Source organism: Talaromyces rugulosus, chromosome V (assembly GCF_013368755.1).
Source record: "Talaromyces rugulosus chromosome V, complete sequence".
Taxonomy (NCBI): Eukaryota; Fungi; Ascomycota; class Eurotiomycetes; order Eurotiales; family Trichocomaceae; genus Talaromyces; species Talaromyces rugulosus.
Window position 1 is genome coordinate 2,156,803 of NC_049565.1, and position 14,598 is coordinate 2,171,400.

At 47.3% G+C, this 14,598-nt stretch overlaps 6 protein-coding genes across 6 annotated transcripts; 4 read left to right on the top strand and 2 right to left on the bottom strand.

Annotated features, from left to right (window-relative positions):
• Window positions 1-15: 15 nt before the first annotated feature.
• On the top strand, window positions 16-2,256 carry TRUGW13939_09297 (uncharacterized protein; the record flags this gene model as incomplete). Its single annotated transcript, XM_035492421.1, has 1 exon — window positions 16-2,256. The coding sequence occupies one exon, from the start codon at window positions 16-18 to the stop codon at window positions 2,254-2,256; it is 2,241 nt and encodes a 746-aa protein (XP_035348314.1).
• Window positions 2,257-2,273: 17 nt separating this feature from the next.
• On the bottom strand, window positions 2,274-2,989 carry TRUGW13939_09298 (uncharacterized protein; the record flags this gene model as incomplete). Its single annotated transcript, XM_035492422.1, has 2 exons — window positions 2,274-2,717; window positions 2,789-2,989. 2 exons carry the CDS (start codon window positions 2,987-2,989, stop codon window positions 2,274-2,276), a joined length of 645 nt encoding a protein of 214 aa, XP_035348315.1.
• Window positions 2,990-3,574: 585 nt separating this feature from the next.
• On the top strand, window positions 3,575-6,332 carry TRUGW13939_09299 (uncharacterized protein; the record flags this gene model as incomplete). The annotated part of the gene is made up of 4 exons (XM_035492423.1): window positions 3,575-5,338; window positions 5,389-5,803; window positions 5,867-6,007; window positions 6,118-6,332. Coding segments are annotated over 4 exons (2,535 nt in total), but the record flags the coding sequence as incomplete, so codon positions are not given.
• Window positions 6,333-6,484: 152 nt separating this feature from the next.
• Window positions 6,485-8,894, bottom strand: TRUGW13939_09300 (uncharacterized protein; the record flags this gene model as incomplete). Its single annotated transcript, XM_035492424.1, has 5 exons — window positions 6,485-7,233; window positions 7,290-7,547; window positions 7,629-7,723; window positions 8,110-8,465; window positions 8,523-8,894. 5 exons carry the CDS (start codon window positions 8,892-8,894, stop codon window positions 6,485-6,487), a joined length of 1,830 nt encoding a protein of 609 aa, XP_035348317.1.
• A 240-nt stretch (window positions 8,895-9,134) lies between these two features.
• Window positions 9,135-11,435, top strand: TRUGW13939_09301 (uncharacterized protein; the record flags this gene model as incomplete). Its single annotated transcript, XM_035492425.1, has 1 exon — window positions 9,135-11,435. The coding sequence occupies one exon, from the start codon at window positions 9,135-9,137 to the stop codon at window positions 11,433-11,435; it is 2,301 nt and encodes a 766-aa protein (XP_035348318.1).
• A 782-nt stretch (window positions 11,436-12,217) lies between these two features.
• On the top strand, window positions 12,218-14,456 carry TRUGW13939_09302 (uncharacterized protein; the record flags this gene model as incomplete). The annotated part of the gene is made up of 4 exons (XM_035492426.1): window positions 12,218-12,418; window positions 12,478-13,346; window positions 13,403-13,531; window positions 13,592-14,456. Coding segments are annotated over 4 exons (2,064 nt in total), but the record flags the coding sequence as incomplete, so codon positions are not given.
• Between the last annotated feature and the right edge of the window lie 142 nt (window positions 14,457-14,598).

Consider the following 14,598-nt stretch of genomic DNA (forward strand, 5'->3'; position numbering starts at 1 on the left):
AGCTTGTTATTTAAGATGGACGCCTTCAAGCTGTTGACTCGTTCAACCAAGCTGAAAACGACGGCTGCATCCAACCGTCTACCTTCTGCAGGGAAGGCGGCAAACCCGCAGCTTTTTCGATCTGCACAGGAAGACCATGACTCAAGAAAACGGAAAAGGGATGAGGATTATGAGGATGTAGGCCAGGAGTCCGATAATGACTTTGATGCCACGCAGCTCGCACTCTTCGGTACCAAACCTACTGCATCCGCCAAAGATACATCATCAAAAGAGTCAAAAAAGTCGAAGAAAGCGAAAAGTAAGCAACGTTCTAGCACTGAGATTGCTGGAGATGAGTCGAACTCGGATCGAGAAGAGCCAGTTACTGAGATGGAAGAGTCGGAGCGGCGTTCAATCATGAAAACGCACAAGATTAAGATCTCTGACCTCCGAGACTTGGAGGAGATCCAAGCTGGCAAAACAGGCGAGGACTCTGACAAGAAAAAGCAAAAAAAGAAGAAGAAAAGGAAAGAACCAGTTCTCAGCAAGAAGAAGCAAAAAGAGGCTCGGCGACTTTATCCCGAGCCGTTGACTTCATTTCAAGACTTGCACAAAAAATACCGCATCTCAAAGCGCCTGGCCGCGAATATTACCGAACAAGGTTTCTCTATGCCAACTGAAGTGCAGATGGGAAGCTTGCCTCTGCTATTAGGAAACTCTTCGGCCTCAAAGGAGTCATCAACTCCGAAGCAAGATGTAGATTTGCTCGTGGTGGCTCCGACAGGAAGTGGGAAAACACTTGCATTTTTGATTCCATTGATCAATGACACTGTCCAGTACCATCATGACCATCCGGGCCAGCGTGAGATTCACTCCGTGGTTGTGGCACCTACGAAAGAGCTTGTGGGTCAGATTGTCAATGAAGGACGGAAACTGGCCGTTGGAACGGGAGTGAAGATCACCGCAATGAAGAAGGGTATGCGGGTTGTGGACAGCATCGGTGGTGATGACGAGGAGGAGGACTTGCCTGACGAAGAAAATTCATCCAATTCTGGGTCCGAATCTGAAAGTGTTGACGAGAAAGATGCGGCTTCAAAATCGAAAGATAAAACAGCCAATACGACTGTAACGAAAAGTGATATTCTTGTCACAACTCCCCTTGCTCTCGTCAATGCACTATCTGGAAAAAAGAAAAAAGGTGTTTCGCCAATGCCTTCAGTACAGCGTCTTGTTCTCGACGAGGCAGATGTTCTGTTGGATCCCTTGTTCCGCGAACAAACCTCAGGTGTCTGGAATGCCTGCACCAACCCGCAACTTCGCATATCACTTTGGTCCGCTACAATGGGTTCTAATATTGAAGAGCTTACCAAGACGACTATCAAAGAGCGCCACGAGTCTCTGGCTGTTGATGCTGTGTCGACAACACCTCTTCTTAGAGTCGTGATAGGGCTCAAAGATTCGGCTGTTCCGAACATCAAACACAAACTTGTGTACGCCGCCACTGAGCAAGGAAAATTACTTGGGTTGCGACAATTGCTCCGACCCACCGCAGCGATCGCTCCCAACGAAGCCCGGTTACGACCACCGTTTCTGGTTTTCACGCAGACAATCCCGCGAGCGGTTGCATTACATTCGGAGTTGCTCTATGACATCCCTCCCGAAGCTGGCGGCTCGTCTCGTATTGCCGTGCTTCACTCAGACTTATCTGAAACACGTCGGTCTGATATTATGAAAGGCTTCCGCAAAGGCGAGATCTGGATCATCATCACGACGGATCTGTTGGCACGTGGTGTTGATTTCCGTGGAATCAACGGTGTTGTGAACTACGATATTCCTACTTCTAGCGCGGCATACGTTCATCGTGTTGGGCGAACTGGCAGAGCCGGTCGTGAAGGCGGTGTTGCGGTGACTTTCTATACGAAAGAAGACATACCCTATGTGAAAAGCATCGCCAATCTCATCCACACAAGTGAAAAATTACAAGGCGGCACCGATGAAAAATCCGTCCAAAAATGGCTCCTAGATGCTCTTCCAGACCTGAGCAAGAAAGATAAGCAAGAATTGAAGAGACACGGAGTCAAGGCTCGAGCAGCATCCGCCAAATTGAGATCTGATGGCAAGGAAGTACGAAAGTCACGAATTAGCACAAAGAGTGGCTATGATCGGAAAATGGAGAACAAAAAGAAAAGCACTATATCTGCGAGCCTTAAGAGGTCACAGGTACCTGCGACTGCTGCACCGGAGAATGGTGGCGACTGGGAGGGGATTGAGGAGTAGACGGTGCACGTCTTTTTTCACGTTTTATTCTTATTATTGGTGTTGCTATCTGTTGGCTTGTCTATGATATTCCTGTCGATACTGATTTCGACCACTGTTCTCGCCGAATCGACAAAGCCTGCCAACCCATTGTCGTTTATGTCATAATACACCGCCCAGACACCATCTTCCTCCTCGACAGCAGCCCATAGGTCTTTTTCTGCCAGTATGACGCCAGTTTCATCCTCGGTCCAATCCCAGTGGCCGACAATATGCTCTATGCTCTGCGTGCGGTTTCCATATTTCAATTCCATAGTATTCTTGTCGGCATATATCCAATTTAGCATAGGTGGATCAACTGACACCGTGCTAACGAGGCCGTCTCCTCGCTTTTCGTCATCGTCTGGATATCCAATATAGAATGCAGCTGCAGTGTGTGCCGGCTTTTTCCGACGATTGGGATCTACGTGATCAATATAGACCTAATCGTCACAGAGTGAATGTCAGCAGATCTGCCATGTAAATATCATTATGGAAAAGAGAGCCAATATACTTTATTATCTCGTAATACAACACGACCTCCATCTAGGCTCTTGGCTTTCTCAGAGTTCCCTTCGCAAAACACATCCATGTAGAACTTGGCCATGCGTCTTTCATCTTCCATGCGTGCTTTTTGCTTGCGTTCTTCGGAAATTCCGAGCGACACGCCCGTGACAGTGGGAATGGCCGCTATGGCTAGAAGGCCTATCACCATGTTGCTTTGTTGTAAGTTGACGGGATAAAAAAAAGGAATGTGTAAAATTTAAGTGCTGAGATGGGCGTAAATGTTATGGTAAAGTTATTATTTGTCTGTACAAGCATTTTTATGGTTGGTCGCGACCGCCGACGTCATAACCAAAGATCTCTTTCTGCCGGGCTATTCTGAGGCGGTAAACAGGCTTAGTCCACCTGTAGTAAGCGGTAAGTATTGTGCTAAGCTAAAATAGGAGTATCACATGATCTGTAAACCTCACGAGAGGATTTTGCAAGTTGTTAGGAAAGTCGCACTTTCAAGAAATTGTTTTTTGTACCCACACAACGAATGTTGCGCTCCTTTTATATGGTGTTCAACTAAAATCTATATATTCACTATTTTTAATAATGCAATTGCTTCGACTTAAAGATGTGGTAGCACGCAGCGTGTCCGCCCATGTCAGCCTTGGGCTGACTACGTTACAAATGGCTTAGCCGAATGCAATGCCTTCCTTGGCTTCGGGGATGCCCTTTCTCCTTTTCATAGCCATCGTGTCCCCGACTTTTAAGTCGCGTTAGAGAAGAAAGAACAAGGCAAATCAAAAAGGACGATATGAATGAGAAGCTTGCTTCCGTGACAACGAGAGAATCTAGCATGGAAGTCAACCATGCTGATGACCCAGCTATGCGAGACAAATACGGCCACCCAAAACCTGGGGAACCCCCTTTAACCAAGGACCAATGCGATCGGTATGAGAAGCTACTATCCTCTCCCCGAGAGCTCGTCAATTGCTTCTCAATCCAACGAAAACGCATGCTTGTCTGGCTATGTTCTTACATTGGAAAGCGGCGATTGTATGATGAAGAGCCAGAAAGGTTTGAGCGATTTCTTGTCTCTGCAGAGAAGATTCTCGCTTTGAGAAAGCAGCAACAGAAAATGAAGAAGAAACAATCTGCAGACCTATACAAGCAAATCGTTGATATAGCCGCCGACTATATTCTGAATCACCAAGGAAGTGGTTATGATGTAAAGCTTGACGTTAATTATTTCATTGGACAGATACTGTGGAGCTTTTATGGAAGATATACAGAATGTGATTCTAAAAGGACATTTGAAAAGGACCCATTGGAGCAAGCGCTCGAAGGCATATCCTCTTTCTCTGATTCGAAACTGGAAAATGTGATCACTGAGATTGGTGCGCTTGTGCCGCATATGAGAACATCGAGAAGTGAATTCGGCAATTGGAGAGATGGTAGACTGCACCGCATGTGCTTCAGAATTATCAAGTCAGTGAAAAGTGCGGATAACCCGAAAGGAATTGAAGAGAGCGGATATATGATCAACATACGCTCAAAGTTGGCTTCACATGTGAATATCGAAGAAGCCGGTAAATTATTAAACGATGCAGTGAAACTGGCGAGAGATATTCATGGCAAATATCACCCTATAACATGGCGTCTGACGGAACAACTGGGAAATTTTCATCTCGACAAGGCCACCGAGTGGATGCACCGATACTATCTATCCAAAGGGAAGGGGGGTAGAGTGAAGGGGGTTCAAGGACTTTATGAAGACTTCCTCAATGGTGCTCTGCAAGAGGACAAGGTTAACATAGAGCTTCTGAGAGAACGTGTTGCCCCGGCCTTGGCTCAGTTTTACAAAAACCATGGGCAAGACAACGAGGCGCGAGCGCTACTTTGGAGATTTACCCAGGATAAAAAACTGCAGCTTTATGCAGAATTCTTTGCGCCCTTCGTTGGTGTGATAAAACGAACCCCACTCTTTAACGCAATCTATGATGTGGAGGGTTTCGGTTTATTTTCAGATTTCAACTATAGTAGTCTGGAAACCGCCATTTTTAAGATTGATCAGATTTTGCCAAAACCTATTGAACCATCTGACCAGGAAAAGATGATAAAATGGCATCCAATGCTAGAAAAATTACCTATCGGCCAAATGTCTCGGCTAGCTTCTATCCACTGGATTCCTGGTTTGCCTGGAGGTTACGAAGCACAGGTATTCCAAGAGCCAGAGGACAATCTTATGGTACTTAACTTACCGTACATCACATACAAACATTTTAAGGGCTCAGAGGCTTATCGAGTTGGGTGTACATATGCAGTTTACCGCAAAGGATCAGCCACTCATCCAGTTTTGACCAAGTGGAAAGAAGAAGACAAGGAGTTAAGTGGTCATTATTTTCACTTTGTCTATGAATCTGGGGAGTACTTCACCTTTCTCCCGCACGAGCCTGTTAGCACGTCTGTGCTTGTCAGTTCCGGGACAAGTAGCATCGAAAAGCATTTGTATGATAAAGCGGGTGGGAAATTGATTGCGTTAGACGAGGAATCCCCCCCGAAGGATCCTGAGGTAAGTTGATTTGCTAAAATAAATTACATCAAGAAACTGACCCTCCACAGAAACCAGAATTTCTCAAAGCTCTATCAGTCCCGAGTTCCGAGACGACCCAGGGTTTCTTCAACAACACACCCGGCGATATTGCTGCCATAGATAACACTCGCATTGCGAACGGCTTCAATATAGTCTCAGCCGAATGGACTGACTGGTGCCGTTTCGTGCTACACACCTGTCCACCTGAGCGTCAACCGAAACTTACTGCATCGGATGGGTCACCTATTCCTGTCCTGGGGTACATCCACGGCACATGGACCGACTTCAATATCACCAAAAGATGGACTGGTTTGCAGGTATACGTTGTACAAGCTAGATTCGAGCTGTCGTCAGTAGCCGAAACGTCCGATATTGGAACATTATCATCGTCGTGCCATTTTATCTTGAACCCTGATGATCTTTGCAAGTTTCGAGAAAGTGCTGGTTTGTTTACAATATCCCAGAGAAGTCAATGTTTATTAACGCCAGCTGATATCTGCGATACAGTGCCCCTTCAGGACGCTCGTGCAACATGCACGTTTCTCAACCCGTCACTTGTTCGAGTGATGAGCCTCAGTCACCTAGAACCCCAACTAATGTACTGCTTTGGCTCTAAGCCGGATGATGACTTTGAAGGTGTAAAGACAGGTGCGTAAATATACGTCTTACTAAGAACCAAATATCGGGGGCCATTCACTACCCCCTCCTCCACGCCGGCCGTATTCTATTTTTTGGAGGCAGTATCTAACAGCAAGCAGCCTCTTGTCCAGAGACCGACTCGGGATTGCTTACAGAGCTCACTCGCCGCGAACAGTGGGATAATGAATATGCATACCTGTATTGGAATAAGCCCCTGTGGAGATCAAGACTTGAAAAAATGAGCGAACAAGCCATAGCCGAGATTACCAAGAGAAAAGAGTGGGATGAGCAATATGCAAAGGGAACAAAGCAATGGGTTTCGGTTTGGAATTAGTAACACCTGAAGAATGAGCCTATCGTTATTCTAAGTTCCAGTTCCAGTTCCAGTTCTTATACTAGTCTAATCTATCTAGTCTATTGACCATATACTTCACGATACGTCTATCATGCAATTATGAAAAGGAAAAAAGAAGAGACAAGTCCAAGCTACAGCCTTTCGCTCCATCCCCACACTGACCACCAGCAATGAACCTCGACAGAGTCTCCATTTGCCCCTTCCCAGTCATCATATCCACTTTCGTTACCTTCCTCGACAATTACCAAACCGACATCTTGCATTCTCTGGCGAAGTTCTTTGACCTGAGGGAGATAGGCATCTCGAAGAGGCAATTCTACGACGACGCGTGCATCTAAGTCCCGGCTTAACCATATTTCAATAGTCTGGACCAGCAGCTTGGGATGATCAGGAGAGTAAAGCGGATCGGCAGCCAAGATAACATTATATTGCTCATCCCTAGTTGGAGTCGACTCCGGGGTCACAGACCAATCAAGCACACCTGTGGTAACCTCGGCGCTGGTTTGTTCCAAAAGCTCGGAATTGAGTGTCACATTGTGTGCTAAATTGGGAACAATGGCTGGCAAATCGGTGAGGTGGATTGAGGCCAGGGGGCCGCGGAGAATTGCGAAGGATAGGCCGACAAGCCCGGTGCCGGAACCTAACTCTAATGCCCTGATGGGGGAGGTCTTTTTGACCGACTTATCATTGTTTAAAACGGGGTGGACTAGATTCGGCACGGAGTCGAAAATGGAATGGAGACGATGCGATAGCAGGTAAGACGATACCCATGTCTTCATTCCTAAGTTATCGGACGTCAGAGACGGCTCATGGAGGGTGAGGGTAAATTCCTCATTTGAAGAAGTTGGGATTTCGAATACACGAGAAAGCGCTGGCATGGCTACAACAAGTTAGTACCAAGAAGAAGCCAGCTAAAGGCTGGGTGATTTTTTTTACCAGTTCTACCAGCCCGCTCACTGAGTCTCACTGCCGTCGCATCCCATATAGTTTCTCTCAGTTCATCAGACTCCAGCCATGCCAAAGGACTCGATATGATGGAAGTGAGGTATTTTGCTACATCGGTTGGCTGTATGGCCGGCTTTACCACGTCCCGCGCGGCACTTCCAAAGGATTTCGGTTGAACGGCGAGCAAATCGAGGGTATCTAGGATATCTTTGGCAGACGGTTTGGTATAAAGTTGGGGCAAATCGAGCACTGGTCATGCCCGAGGGTTATCAGCTTATCATGTCTGCTTGGAACCTAACGAGGGGTAAATTTCTGGGGCGGGAACTCTACCGTGAAGAGGCTCGTCATTGTCTGCGGTAATCATTGTGAGAGAAGGGACGACGACTACAGAAAAGTGCAGCCCAGGTGACCGGGCGTGCACCGGTCTGGCCAGAAGAGTCTCTGATAAGGCTGAATGCTGAGATGTAAGACGGAATTTATCGCGGACGAAAGTCTTATCTCACGGGGAGGCAAAAAAAAGTCGCCATTTCCCAAACGGGAAAAGTAGATCCATCGTGGGTCTTTTGTGGCTTGGGATTCGCTCCGAGGGTCGGAGTATGGGTCCGGCGCAAAAGGCGGTCAAACGGGCATTATCCGAATAACGTCAGAAAATAACACAACATTTGGATAACATCGTCCAACCCAGTAAATTATTTGTATGCCGTCTCTTGACAAAAACAGTATGTGTATTGCCGGCACTCACAGAGAGTCGTTGTTTCGTTAATTCAGCGTCGCTTTGAATCCAAGGTATGCCTGCTCAATATCGAATGACAGCTCGCGAGCCTGATCATCGCTTAGCTCTTCTGTCGCTCGCATCTGGTTCAGCGCGATGAGCCACTGGATGATCTTTCCCCGGGATTCGAAGTCTCGGTCAGTGACCTTGTTTACCGACTGAATGACTTCAGATAGTAACGGGTGTAGCGCATCCTTCGAGACCATATTCAATTTCAAGGCGTCTAAAAAGGTGATGAAGTTTTCCGTCGCTGTGAGAATAAGACTGCCAGATGCACCACCAACAGGCGCGTTGGTGGGCGCACCACTGCTTGGAGTATGAGCACCGTGGGGAGCTTGCTCAACGGTGGCCGGGAGACCAATTCGTAGACGTTCGGTTGCTCTAGGACATTCAAGCTGCTTTCATATAAGTCTTCTTTCAGTCACGATGGCTTGACAAGGAACATAACATACATCCCACGTGCGTTTGAACGTTTCCAGGTCCACAAACTCCCGTGCAACAGTGTCGTCACCTAATGTCGATTTGTACTGTTTCAGTAAACGAGCGCATGTTTCAGTATATTCTGCTTCCGGTATCGCATCTCTAATGTAGGCCTTTTCGAGTCCATCCAGCGTGATGATTATGCTATAAATCTCGGCGAGCGATTCGTAAAGATCGCGCTCGGTAGAGCTAGATGCAAGCTTCACTTCCTTGCCGGGGTTAGTCGGGTCGGAAATGAGGGATCGCGGACTTACTTCATCGAGATTGATCGAAGACGACAGGGCAGGATTTGGCGTATAGCTGTAGGGCGTTGGAGCGTATGATAAAGGGCGTTGGAAATCCATTTTGGCCGTTGGGAATGATTCCTGAGCGCTTGCCCGATCTGAAGACTGACTTCAAGGGCAGCCGCGACCATCCAAAGGCGGGGAACAGCGACCTGGTCCGTGCGCGTCTTTTCTGCCGGGCAGATCGATTTTTTTTTTTAGTTCCGCGAAAAAGTGACTTCTCCGAGATAACACAAGCACCCATTGTCGATTTTGTACACGCAGCGAAAATTTCGCTTCGCTGTTCTCAGATCAGTCAAGATGGCGCTCAAAGCCAAGAAGTCGACGAAAAAGTTCAACCAACGGCGACTAGGCGATGTCCTCGAGAGACGAAAGGAGTTTTCGAAGATCAAGCAGAGGCATCAGCTAAACGACAAGAGAAAGGCTAAGAATGCTGAACGCCGGGAAAAGGAAGATGCAGAGAAGGTGGTCAATCCCAAGGAGCAAGCCAAGGAAAATGCATTTGCGGAAATGAATGTCGATGATTTCTTCGCTGGAGGGTTCGATATTCCTGAACAATCCAAGGGCAAAGGCTCAAAGGCCGCCAAGAAAGACACAACCCCTAAGATCGGCAAACGGAAACGCATAGATGAGGGTATCGAAGACGGCGGATCTGCCTCTGGCAGCGCTGAGAGCGACGCAGAGGTGGACGGAGACTCTGATGGCGATGATCAAGTTTCTGATGATGCTAGCAGTGTTGGGGATTTTGAAGCCCACAAAGGGCAATTGGAGGCCCTCAAAGATAAGGATCCAGAGTTCTACAAATATCTCAAGGATAACGATGCCGATCTTCTTGATTTTGACGACCAGGGTGACCTGGCTGAAGTTGACGAGTTGAGCGAGAGCGAAGACCCCCCGGCAAAGAAGAAGAAAAAGTCCAAGAAAGACGCCGAAGATGACGATGCAAGCGAAACCCAACTTACAATAGCCATGGTTAAAAAGTGGCAAAATCTTATGCAGGAACAACATTCCATGAAGGCACTACGGCAGACAGTTCTGGCCTTCCGCTCAGCTGCATACATGAACGAGGAAGAGGGCCAAAATACAAAATATTCGATTTCAGACTCGGGTGTCTACCATCAAGTTCTCGTCACTTCTCTCGAGTGGGTACCAAAAGTGCTTTCCCACCACTTGCCAGTCAAGGAGACTGCTGGTGGGAAGCTCAAATTGAGCATGGAGTCAAAAAAGTTCAAAACACTCACCCCGTTGATCAAGTCGTACACCTCTTCAGTCCACCAGCTCTTGGTCAATCTTACGGACCCATCTACTCTCAAACTCACTCTCTCTTCTGTTGAACCAATGCTGCCGTATCTGTTGCAGTTCAGAAAGCTCTTGAAGGTTCTCGTGAAGACTGTTGTTGGAATATGGTCCGATAACTCGAGTGTTGAGGCTGTTCGTGTCACTGGTTTTCTCACTATGCGGCGCTTGATGAAAATTGGCGACGCAGGCATCCGCGAAGCTGTCCTGAAGGCGACATACGAAGGTGTCGTCAAAGGTAGTCGGAACACCACTGTCCACACACTTGCCGGTGTCAACTTGACCAAGAACTCGGCGGCTGAAATCTGGGGTATTGACCAAAATGTGTCCTACACTGCAGGCTTCAGCTTTATACGCCAGCTTGCAATTCATCTCCGTGGCAGCATTACGAACAACAGCAAGGAATCGTACAAAACAATTTACAACTGGCAATACGTGCACTCTCTCGACTTTTGGTCGCGTGTGCTCTCCCAGCATTGTAATGGTCTTGTTGAAGCAGAGGCTGGTAAACAATCGGCGCTGCGGCCTTTGATTTACCCGGTGGTGCAGATAACCCTGGGTGCTATGCGTTTGATCCCAACTCCTCAATACTTCCCACTCCGTTTTCAACTCATCCGGGCTCTTTTGCGTATCTCTCGTGCTACTGGGACTTATATCCCATTAGGCCCAATGCTCTTGGAGGTTCTCAACTCGAACGAAATGCGCAAGCCGCCCAAGTCAAGCACGCTGAAGGCCCCGGATTTCACCACGTCCATTAGGGCTGCCAAATCATATCTGCGCACCCGTGTCTACCAAGACGGCGTTGGAGAACAGGTTGCTGAATTATTATCCGAGTTTTTCATCCTCTGGACGAAGAACATCGCGTTTCCCGAGCTGGCCCTGCCCGTCGTGGTGATGCTGAAGCGCTGGCTTAAGGAAGCTGGATCCCGCACGGGAGGCAATAAGAACACTAAGATCAACCAGATGATTTTACTGCTTGTACAAAAACTCGAGCTCAACTCGCGATGGATCGAGGAACGCCGTGCCAAGGTTACATTTGCTCCTAAAGATCGCGCCGAGGTAGAAGGCTTCCTCAAAGAGACCGAATGGGAATCCACCCCTCTGGGTGCGTTTGTAAAGACCCAGCGGAAGCTTCGTGAGGAGAAAGCTGCCCTTCTTGAACAGGGCCGACAGGAGGAGGAAAGGCAGCGACAGAAAGAACGCGAAAATGGCAGCAACGATGAGTTGATGGAGGATGCCGAGGTCTCAGCTGATGATGATGACGATGAAGAAGAGGAGGAGGAGGAGGAGGAGGAAGAAGAGTAGATCCCACCAGCGTCTGTTTATTCGATGCTATTTTCTATGCATGTATAATGTTTTGTGTATGGGCCAAGCTTAGTAAATGAAGCCTTTCTTTTCAGCTAATTCCGCCACATCCTCTGTAGGGAGTAGTTGATGCGCACGTGTTTATCAATCTGCATATGCAGCATGCTTAATAAAAATTTAATAATAGCAGTCGGCGATTCTTCTACCCGGCGGGGAACAAATTTCCCGGCCAGCGATTCTCACCGCCTTCCTCTCTCTCCATCATCAATTTTTTTCTTTTCCCCTCACTCCCACTACGCAATCTTCGCAGCAGAGAGAACTGGCAATTCGTATAGTCAATATCCATCTTTTGAACACCCTCTCTACGCAGCCTCTTTTTCGTTATTTTCCAAGTCCCAATGGTCTTCGCCGTTGTGTTTGTTCTCTAACAAAGGGTCATACAAACCACGCGCCTTTTTGCTACGCCAGCTTTTCTTTTTGACGGCAATGTCTTTAGCAGATATAATCTGGGATTCGAAAAAAATAGGGTCTTACGGGTAGTTCTTAAAGGCCTAGCATACGCGTTTTATATACCGTTTCTCCCGCTTTAGGGGAGAACAAAATTTCCGTTACAGGTGCCTATTGTCCCGAGGACTCTTCCTGTCACCTTGAAGTCATCTGTTGTAATTAGACCCGCCTTACTCTGAGTCTATAAATATGAGAGGTAGGTTTCTTCACCTTCATATTCTGTATGCTATTCGTTTATGGGAGATTATGTTGATAACTGATTGATGATGTTAGTCAACGAGAAACGAGTCGTTAGGAGGATGCGTAGCCTCCTTCCGCCGCTTAACTTTCTTACTCTCCATTATCTATATTTCATTATCATGGGCTTGCTATGGAGCCTTATATTTTGGGCCTCTTCCGAACCAGCTAAGACCATCACCTATACTGATTCGCTATTCTTGAGCCTCAGTGCTATGACCGGAGCCGGCTTGAATACTGTACGTCCTGAATGATCTAGGATACATTTCATCATTATTATTTGGGCTGACATATGCAGGTCAACCTTTCCACCCTAAATACATTCCAGCAGGTTGTCCTGTTCTGCTTGATACTACTCGGTCATCCCATTTTGATCTCAAGCACCGTCCTTTTTGTACGCAAACGCGCTTTCGAAACAAAATTTCGTGGGATTGCCGAGGAGCATGCACAGAGATGTTTATCACTCCAACATTCTATTCATCTACCTCGCATTGGGAAAAAGAAACACGAAGCGAAAGATTTCAATACGTCTGACTCTAAACAGAACACACCTGAGTCACACCAAAAAGGCACCGGGGCACAACATCATCTGGCAGTCCTCCGGCTCAAAGTAGCGAATAAAGATGTGTCTTCTGAAACTCCGTGTCAGGATCCCGATACAATTGGGTGGGTCGATGATGATCAAATCACTATCAGCACCACTGCCCGTGAAAGGAACAGGCATCGCGTCTTCCCGATGGCTGGCATTGGTGCGCACCCAGATGCAAAAGACCCCAAAGATGCAGTTCCTAGTTCATTTATTGACGATGAACGGCGTCCATCACTCATCAAAAATGCCATCCGAGGCACTCAAAAATATTTTCTCTCGAGGGGCTTCATATCACGCAACTCTCAATTCCATGGTCTCACTGTCTCTGATCGTGAAAAACTGGGTGGCGTGGAGTATAAAGCCATCTCGTTCTTGTCCGTCGTCGTCCCCTTGTACTTTTTATTGTTCAACATTCTCGGTGCTGTAGGAATCGGGGCATGGATAACTGCTTACCGACCCGCTGTTGCGCGTGTCAATGGCTTGAACCCATTCTGGACCGGGGCCTTTTTTGCCGTTTCTGCATTCGGGAATAACGGAATGTCTCTTCTAGACGTCAATATGACTGCCCTGCAGACCAGGTATGAAGTTATTTATATAAAAAAAAATAAGCTAGTATTGTGTTGACCTTGTCTAGTGTCTATGTTCTTCTGACGATGGGATTCCTTATCCTTGCGGGAAATACACTCTATCCTTGTTTTCTTCGTCTTTCCATCTGGGCAATTAGACGTCTGCTTCCCACAACGTTATGGTTTGAAGAGTGGAGGTGTGTGCTTGACTTCATTCTCGATCACCCACGAAGGGTATATACACATATCTTTCCCAGTCGGCATACCTGGTACTTGCTTGCTACAGTTATATTACTGAATGGAATCGACTGGGCGGGGTTTGAATTGCTCTCCATCGGAAACACGAGCATCCGAAATCTAGGTGCCTATCGCGTTATAGACGGACTGTTCCAAGCCTTCGCCGTGCGATCCGGTGGTTTTTATGTCGTCACAATTGCCAATTTGCACCAGGGGTTACTGGTTCTTTATGTGCTGATGATGTATATCTCGGCACTCCCTGTACTGCTAAGTATTCGAAACACCAATGTCTATGAGGAACGCTCTCTAGGCATCTACGCGGACGATCATCTCGCTGAGGACCAACGGCACCACGCTTCATTAGGCACCATCTTTGGTCACGTCAAGAGTCTATTTACGTCATTCGGCAGTGACCAAAGGGGGGGAAATGCCAGGCAAGATGACGAGAACAAGGCCTCGCGCAGCTACTTTGTCCGTCAACAACTACGATCACAACTGAGCCATGATATCTGGTGGATTTGTCTTGGGGTACTATTTATCAGCATTGCAGAGGGGCCTTCATACTCGAGAGACCCGGTAACTTTCTCCACATTCAATATTATCTTCGAGGTCGTTTCGGCCTACGGATGCGTGGGTCTCACCGTGGGCCTGCCGGACCAGAACTATTCGTTTTCGGGTAGCTGGAATGTCATTAGCAAACTCATCTTGGTCGCTGTCATGCTACGTGGACGCCATCGTGGACTTCCAGTTGCTATTGACAAGGCTATTATGCTACCGGACGAGTCGCTAGCTTGGGCTGAAGAAGAGGACGCGGCATTGCGGTTGGAGCGTTCAAAGACGTGGAACAGGGCACATGGCGGTCCAAGAGGAATGGAAATTGTGTGATTTTGATGAGATACCGAGAGTGGGGACGGGTTGCATTTACAATAGAATGTTTTGATTTTTCTACGTTGAAAAAAATATAAAATGCGTCGTTTTGAATGATTTGCCTGATAAATTTATGGAAATTAGAGTACTCGATACCGAT